Source organism: Corylus avellana, chromosome 3 (genome assembly GCF_965113065.1).
Source record: "Corylus avellana chromosome 3, dhCorAvel1.hap1.2, whole genome shotgun sequence".
Lineage (NCBI taxonomy): Eukaryota > Viridiplantae > Streptophyta > Magnoliopsida > Fagales > Betulaceae > Corylus > Corylus avellana.
In genome coordinates this window covers 22,378,091-22,386,976 of record NC_142492.1, presented here as the reverse complement: position 1 = coordinate 22,386,976, position 8,886 = coordinate 22,378,091, and the positions used below count along the sequence as shown (strand labels likewise).

The 8,886-nt window shown below is 39.9% G+C and overlaps 2 protein-coding genes across 2 annotated transcripts; both read left to right on the top strand.

Annotated features, from left to right (window-relative positions):
* Positions 1 to 664: 664 nt before the first annotated feature.
* LOC148586931 (uncharacterized) lies at positions 665 to 1,717 on the top strand. The gene has a single exon (XM_088514406.1). It carries the CDS (start codon positions 665 to 667, stop codon positions 1,715 to 1,717), a length of 1,053 nt encoding a protein of 350 aa, XP_088370532.1.
* A 5,859-nt stretch (positions 1,718 to 7,576) lies between these two features.
* On the top strand, positions 7,577 to 8,686 carry LOC148586930 (uncharacterized). Its single transcript, XM_088514405.1, has 2 exons — positions 7,577 to 7,670; positions 7,779 to 8,686. Exons 1-2 carry the CDS (start codon positions 7,577 to 7,579, stop codon positions 8,684 to 8,686), a joined length of 1,002 nt encoding a protein of 333 aa, XP_088370531.1.
* The last annotated feature ends 200 nt before the right edge of the window (positions 8,687 to 8,886 follow it).

Here is an 8,886-nt window from a genome sequence, read left to right as displayed (position 1 = left end):
AGGCTTTGAATGTGCAATTCCCTGAATCAAGGCGGGTATCAGGAAAAATTCAAAAGGAAGCAAAGATTCCCGAAAATAACCATGCTAAGGGAATTAATGCAGGTATGACTATTGGGAGTAAGAATAAGCGCCGTGGACAGGTGCTTACTGACGTGGGCCGAGCCCATGGGCCAGACCAAAGGAGCCGTTGGAGGAATAACTTTGATTTGGGCCCAGGTCGCAAAGGGGGTGTAGGAGTTCAACCAGGCGGTGGGAGGAGTGAAGGTCTGCTGAACCAGAACGTAGCTGAAAGAGATAAAGTTCAGACGGATGAGATTACAGGATTACATTTGACGACCATGGTTGATTCTCCAGGGGGATCCAGTGTACGTGTTTGGAAGAGAAAAGCTCGTGACAGCCCAGGGGTAGAGCTTAGAACGGAAGGCGCAAAGTCTGCTCGTCTGGAGATAGAGGGGGTTGCAGAGGAAGTTAATGGGGTGCATCTCCCACAAGTCATGGAATTGGTGGAGGCTGCGGAGCAGCCCCGCCAAACACCATGATTCTTATAAGTTGGAACTGTCGGGGGCTTGGGAACCCCTGGACAGTGAGAGACCTTTGCCAATTAGCAAAGGAAAAGAAACCCAACTTTTTGTTTCTCATTGAAACAAAAAGAACAGCGAAAGAAATGGAATGGATTCGACTGAAACTGGGATTTGAAGGCTTATTTGCAGTTGATTCAGTGGGAAGGAGTGGGGGCTTGGCACTCCTATGGGCAAAAGAAGGCCAACTATCCATACAAAATTACTCCCGGCGACATATTAATGCGACAATATCATCGGAGGAAGACGGGCTTGAGTGGAAGTTCACTGGCTTTTATGGCCACCCTGAGGTGGGGAAAAGACAGGAGGGTTGGAGTTTGTTAAAACATCTCAGAAACTGCGCACCTAGTCCTTGGCTAAGTGTGGGGGATTTCAATGAGATAATTGACAACTCTGAAAAATGGGGAGCGGCATGGCGAAAGGAGGGGCAAATGGAAATGTTCCGCACCACTCTGGAAGATTGCCAACTGTGCGACCTGGGGTTTATAGGCCCTAAGTTTACATGGAATAATGCAAGAGAGGACGGGAGTTTTACAAGAGAGCGCCTTGATCGAGCATTGGCCAATCAAGAATGGTGTGCTGCTTTTAGAGATGTGGAGGTACAAGTCTTGGCAGCAAGATCATCGGATCACAATCCGGTAATGATTACTTTTGCTGGAAGAAGGACTCGTTGGGAGACATACAAGCGCAAATTTAAATTTGAAGCAAAATGGCTACTAGATGAGGAGTTTACTGATGTAGTAAAAAGATCATGGGAGCAGCAGTGCACTGACGGGAGTATGTTGGGCCATGTTGTTGACAACCTCCAAAAATGTGAAAAGGAGCTGACAACGTGGAGTAAAAGAAAACATGGGGAAGCTGGAAAAATTCTAAAGGAAAAAACTAGTCAGCTCACGGCATTGCAAGGAGCTGTAGGTCCTCCTGATCAAACACTCATCAAAAAACTACAGAAGGAGATAGCCCATATACTGAATCAAGAGGAGGTTAAGTGGAAACAAAGGGCCAAGCAAACGTGGTTTGACAAGGGAGATCGTAATACTGCTTTCTTTCATGCCTGGCAAACCAGAGACGCCAAAAAAACAAAATCACAAGCATCAAGGATGAGAATGGAGATGAAAAAACATAAATGCATGAAGTGAGGCGGGCCTTTGTGGAATTTTTCCAAAAGCTTTATTCCACGGAAGGGTGTTGTGGAGTAGAGGAATGCCTGGAGGGAGTTGGGGCTCGGGTTACCAAAGAGATGAATGACCAATTGGTGGCTGATTTCACGCAATCAGAGATTGAAGCTGCACTAGCAAATATGGGCCCTCTAAAGTCTCCAGGCCCAGATGGGTACGCAGCATGTTTTTTCCAAAACACTTGGGCAACTGTGAGCAATGGAGTCTGCAAAGCTATACTTGGCTTTCTCAATGATGGTAATTTTGATCCTATTATTAATCAAACTTTCATTGCTCTTATTCCTAAGAAAAAGAAACCTACTAGTGTTGTGGATTTTAGGCCTATTAGTTTATGCAATGTCTTGTATAAATTAATTGCTAAGGTCCTTGCTAATAGGCTTAAAAAGGTGCTACCTCATATTATATCTCCTTGTCAGAGTGCTTTTGTCCCAGGTAGATTGATAACCGACAATGTTCTGGTAGCTTTTGAAGCCCTGCACACTATGAATGCAAGGAAGAAGGGGAGGGAGGGATTCATGGCGCTCAAGCTCGATATGAGCAAAGCATATGACAGAGTAGAGTGGGAGTTTCTGGAGAAGATAATGCTTAAAATGGGATTTCATCCAAAATGGACCCACCGGATTATGACTTGTGTTAGAACAGTTTCATATTCTGTTTTAATTAACGGGCAACCCTATGGCAATATTACCCCATCTAGGGGCCTACGACAAGGTGATCCTATCTCTCCCTACCTTTTTATATTATGTGCTGAGGGCCTAAGCCATATGTTAGGGAAAGCTGAATTGAAAAGAGAAATTACGGGATTGTCAATCACTAGGGGTGGGGTGCGCCTCAATCACTTATTCTTTGCAGACGATAGTTTGCTGTTTTGTAAAGCAAATGTGCAAGAATGGGAAAAGATGCAAGGGATCCTTGAAGGCTATGAAAAAGCATCGGGGCAACGTCTTAATCGACAAAAGACCTCATTATTTTTTAGTAAAAACACTACAGCTGAGATAAGGAGACAAATTCTTTCTTTGGCAGGAGTTGGTTCCACGGATAGCTATGAAAAGTATTTGGGACTCCCGGCTTTCATTGGAAGATCACGATTGAAGTCATTTAATAGCATTCAAGGCCGTATTTGGAATAGGATGACAGGGTGGAAAGAGAAGTTTTTGACGCCTGCAGGGAAGGAAGTATTGCTTAAGGCGGTGATTCAAGCTATCCCGACCTATACAATGAGTGTATTTCAACTCCCTAAGTCTTTATGTAAGCGGATTAATTCAATGATGCTACGTTTTTGGTGGGGACATAAAGACAACTTTTCCAAGATTGCTTGGATGGGTTGGGATATTTTGGCTTCGGATAAGAGGAATGGTGGATTGGGGTATAGGGAACTGGAATGTTTCAATCGAGCTTTGTTAGCAAAACAAGGATGGCGGCTTATAAAGAATCCAGATTCCTTGGTTGCAAAAGTGATGAGGGATAAATATTTTCCAGGTGGGAATTTTCTAGAGGCTCGGTTGGGGCACAATCCATCATATGCTTGGCGGAGCATATGGCATGCGAAGGAGTTAATCCAAGCTGGGATGGTATGGAGAGTGGGAAATGGGCAAACTATTAGAATCTGGCAAGATAATTGGCTACCTTCCTCTATTACGCATAAGGTCCAATCTCCCCAAAATTTCCTCCCCAGTGATGCAAGGGTATGTGAGTTATTTGATGAGCAAACTCTTTGGTGGAATATTCCCTTAATCCAAGAGATCTTTATGGAAGATGAGGTGGAAAAGATCTGCAGTTTAGCGATTTATCCAGGCTCTCAGTGTGACACATTAGTTTGGGGAGGCACTAAAGATGGAATTTTTTCTGTCCGTAGTGCTTATCATCTAGAAAAAACTCTTGTCGGCATGGAGAGAGGCACTTCATCTACGGTGTTCAGTGAAGGAGATCTCTGGAGTGGGGTATGGAATCTAAGGGGGCCAAAAGTGGTGCAATTCTTCATCTGGAAAGCTTGTCATAACATACTCCCTACAAAAGGAAATTTGTTTAGACGACATATTGTTGGGGATGGATTATGTCCTATTTGTGGGAGAGAAGAAGAAACACCGGTGCACATCCTTTGGAGTTGCCCCTCAGCAAGAGATGTGTGGCTGGAAAGCTCAAGAAAAATTCAGAAATGTAATAGTGAGGCTGCTGATTTTAAAACGTTGGTTAAAAAGCTAATGGGAATGCTCGAGAAAGCTGAGTTGCAACTGTTCGCAGTAGTGGCGAGGCAGATTTGGTTCCGACGAAATAGGGTGGTTCATGGTGAAGCTTTGTCCACCCCTTCCATGGTTCTTCGTCAAGCAAGGGAACAGATAGAGTTCTATGAAGCGGCTGGGTCCCAAGGAGTAATGGAAGCTGCACCAGTACAATTACCTGCTCAAAATCCTGTGTTAATGTGGAAGGCTCCTGCGGAGGGCTATATCAAGCTTAACTGGGATGCTGCTGTGGAACAGGAGACAAAGAGAGTGGGTCTGGGCGTAGTGGTGAGGAATCATAGGGGCGAAGTGCTAGCGATGTATTGTGACACGAAGGCGTTTATACAAGATCCTACTACGGCGGAGGCCTTGGCAGCAAGTCGAGCAGTGATGGTGGCAAGCAAACTGGATTGGCACAAGATTATTCTTGAAGGGGATGCTTTGGAGATTGTGCAGCATCTTAGCAGGAGCGGGCCTTGGATGGGAAGTTTCGGATTGGTAATGGAGGCTACGAAGACCCATCTGTTGCAGTTCCAAGATTGGAAAGTTGAACACATCCCCCGCTGTGTCAATGAGGTGGCTGATAGTTTGGCAAAATTGGCTTTACTTTTGTCATCTGAAAAACTGTGGGTGGCAGATTTTCCTTCTAGTGTTTTACCACGTGTTAGTGCTGAGCAAAGCACTTATCAATAAATTATCTTCAGATTTCAAAAAAAAAAAAAAAAAACACCATACTCCATTTCAACATTCAAAAATATAAGAGAATTAATTTCTAACTGTTAGCCATGCATAACAAAAAAACGCGCATGCTTTAATTTGGATAGCATATATATATAGCAAAACCATGCAAAGTATATATAACATTAATTTAACGTGCATGGTTCAAATTAACCTAAAGGATATATATATAACATTTTTCTCGTTCATTTGGAATCTCATTAAAATAATTAAAGTAACATTAGTCATATTAAAGTTTTGACATATATATATATATAACTCTTGTTGTTAAAATGTTAAAGTTTTGACATCTTAAAATGTAACAGTTGTTGGTAAGATTGCACACTTCACACCAACCTTATCAACTGTTAATACTATTTGTTTATACAAGTTACATTTGTTTATTCTTATGTTGTAATTTCGAATTTTTTTTTCCCTTGTCATGTTCTCATCTTAAGTTTACATATGTCTATATATGCATGTATATATTTGCAGTTTACATATATATGAGTACTTCAACAAAAGATACAGCAACTATAAGCCTGCAGCTCAGTTCAAAGTTATTTGTTCATTGATCATTTAGTACACATTTCTATCATTATATTAGTTTGTAGTAAGAAAATAAACATGATATTTAATATATATATATATATATATATATATATATATATATATAAAATAAATTCTGACGTGCCATATGTGGCACGTCAAAAATTCTCTGACGTGCCACATATGGCATGTCAGAAATTTGTTTTATTTTTTATTTTCCGTTGTTTTATTTTATTTTTTGTATTTTATATATATGGTACGTCAGGGATTTCTGACGTGTGCTGGCCACCCATCGCGCCCACTCCATTTTTTTTTTGTTTTTCCCTCTCTCCCTTAATTGCTCTTTCTTCTCTCCCGCCAGGCAGCCAAATCCCTCAGCACTAAGGACGCCATTTTTTCTGCTTTTCGATCTTCTCCTCCCTCATCTCCGATCGGCAGAGATAACTCTCCTTCACTCTTCCTCATCTCCTGCTCTCTCCCTGTCAGCTCTATCTCTTAGCTAGGAGTACTCTCTCTAGCTCTCTAGCTCACACCCCATCTCTGTCGGCCACATCCACTTCGCCGTTGCTGTCTCCGACGATTCTCCAGCCGAAACTGTTCCGCCAATCTCCTCCATCTCTCCTGCAGGTATATATATATATATTTTTATTTTATAACTCTAAATATAGTTTTATTTTATATATATTGTTTTATTGCAGAATATATATTGTGTTGTTTTATCAATTTTATGTTTTATTTTGTCATGAATCCGCATGATGTTTCGTTAATGCACTGGATTGGGACGGATATGCACATGCATGCCAAATGATGTTTCTCATTCTAGCTAGGTTTTTGTTTCAAAATATAATTGCTTTTTAAATGCGGCTTTTTTTTTTTTTTTTTTTTTGGTTTGTTTAACTGAAAAGGTTGGCTTATTAGTAAGGAATTTATAGAACATTATGTCAATTTTAATCATTCATTTCAATCGTTTGACCTACTAGTGAAGTGTAGTACGTGGTGATATATAATATTTATAGAGATTTAATTTAAGATTTTGTTTAATTAATATTAAAAGTTAATGAGTTTTTTAATATTCAAACATCATAAACGTACATTGAGCCTTTATTAATTTGTAAGTTATAAATTCACACGAGGATTCAATCCAAATTACATGGATTTAACGGGAAAAAGAGTTGGCAAAAGTGCAAACCTTGTCAAACTTAGAGAGACTTCAAATGAATAAGTAAAAAGTCATGACTTTGTTGTTTAGACTATTTTTTTATTTCACACTTTTGTTTTGAGTTTTTTAAACAAATCTAATCATAATTAAACACATAACCTAAAACACATTTTTATTAAATATATTCAATTCGATTTTTACTTAATTCTATCCCACATAAATTATTTTTTCAAACAAAAAAAAAAAACATACAAAACGGATTAAACTTTTGGTTAATTTGAGGAACTTAGATTTTTCAAGTTGAAATATAACGCATTAAAATTAATATTACCTAAAAACGAGTAGGAATTTTGCTAAAATTGTGATTAATATGAAAGAAATTAATCTAATGTGTCAATAACCCATGAAACATCCCAACCAAAAATATTACGAAACCATTTACCATATTTGCAAGACACTCAAAATTCCAAGTAACCTTTATATATATCATATAAAAAATAAATAAATAAACCAAACAAAAGAGTTGTATGACCCATGCATGTCATCACCTACTAATGCCAAAGTTTAACGACATTTAAGCTAGATTTATTGTTTTTAGGGTCCTCATAACGAACCTAGCTCGGTAGATGTAATAGAACAACCTTATAAAATAACCTAGCTATAATTAATTTGTTTTGGGTCTCCACCAAACAAAATGCTTAAATTTGGATTGAGTCTTTTTTTTTTATTGGTTTTTGTAGATTAATTATAATAGATAAGTGTTATAAATACACCCTTTGGTACGGATGAATGTAGTTATGCATGAATATGTATATATATTTGGACATAAACAATTTAAACCTATATGAGAATATATAGGTTTATATTTTTTATGTAGTTCAAATATTTAGGTTTATGTTTATATATATGCATGTGCTTGAAATTAGGTATACATTTTTTAAGTCTTATATATTTATTCCTAATTTATGTACGTAGAGAAAAATGGACAAAAGTTGGATGACAAAGTCTAGGGGTACGAGGGAATACAGAGACGGGTGTAGATTGTTTATGGAGTTTGCAGTTAGTAACTGTAGAACCCCTAATGGATTCATCTATTGCCCTTGTAAGGTTTGTCGAAATAACCGGCGCCACCTGCCAGGTTTCGTATTCGACCACTTGACAGGGGGAAAAGGAATGATGCCGGAATACATACTTTGGTACTATCATGGGGAGAAGCATGTACAGGGTCCTGATACCGGGTCTAATTCCAATCGTCCGGCCTCAGATACGGGTGCAAGCGCAAATCAGGGTGGAGACATTCACGAAATGTTGCGTGATTTATTCGGCATGCACGAAGTAGTCAGGGAAGACAATTGTGAGCCTCAGGTCGTGGTGCAAGGGGGTGAAGAAATTGTGAACGAAGAAGCCGCTGAAGGTAACGCACTAAAGCATTACGACCTTCTTAAAAAGGCGGAGAAACCACTTCATACTGGGACAAAATATAGTAAACTAAGTGCGACTGTTCACCTGTACAACTTGAAGTGCGTTGGTGGACTTAGTAACTCGATTTTCTCCGCTTTCCTAGAGTTCATCAATCAGTTGCTGCCTGAGAATAATGAAACTCTGCCAGTTAATACATATGAGGCGAAAAAGTTTTTACGAGACATGGGACTTGGATATGAGAAGATTCCGGCGTGCCATAATGACTGTATGCTATTCTGGAAGGGCAATAAAGAGTTGGATTCATGTACCGTATGTGAAAAATCTAAATGGATGGATACAATCAATTTAGATGAGGATGGTCAACCCATATCGTCGGGCAAGAAACGTCCGGTGAAGGTGTTGCGGTGGTTTCCACTCATACCACGACTACAAAGGTTGTTTATGTCAGAACATACTGCACGCTTTATGAGGTGGCATGCAGAAGGCCGCACTAAGGACGGCGTATTGAGGCATCCAACCGACGGCGAAGCATGGAAGTCATTCGACAATTTGCATCTCGAGTTTTCAGCAGATAGCAGGAATGTAAGGCTCGGACTAACCTCGGATGGATTTAATCCATTTGGCAACATGAGTACATCTCACAGCACTTGGCCTGTCAAGCTTGTGCCCTACAACTTGCCTCCTTGGATATGCATGAAACAGACATCTTTCATACTATCATTGATTATCCCGGGCCCAAGTTCACCTGGAATGGATATAGATGTCTACCTTCAACCCTTAATTGAGGAGTTACAAGAACTATGGAATGTAGGCGTACGCACATATGACGTCTCAAAGAACAATAATTTTGTTATGCGAGCGTAGTTGATGTGGACAATTAATGACTTCCCAGCATACGCAGATTTGTCTGGATGGTCTACCAAGGGTGAGAAAGCATGTCCTTGCTGTATGCACTCGACAAGGTCGAAATGGTTAAAACATGGCCATAAATGGTGTTATATGGGGCACAGGCGATACTTGCCCATGGATCATCCGTGGAGGTGTAACAAAAGAACATTTGACGG

What these genes read in the sequence shown, in the direction of transcription:
- LOC148586930 (XM_088514405.1), top strand. Translation starts at nt 7,577, where the DNA reads ATGCCGGAATACATACTTTGGTACTATCATGGGGAGAAGCATGTACAG. An exon ending in TCGTCCGGCCTCAGATACGG is followed by an intron (nt 7,671 to 7,778) that starts GTGCAAGCGCAA and finishes TCGTGGTGCAAG; the next exon opens with GGGGTGAAGAAATTGTGAAC.
- LOC148586931 (XM_088514406.1), top strand. Translation starts at nt 665, where the DNA reads ATGGAATGGATTCGACTGAAACTGGGATTTGAAGGCTTATTTGCAGTT.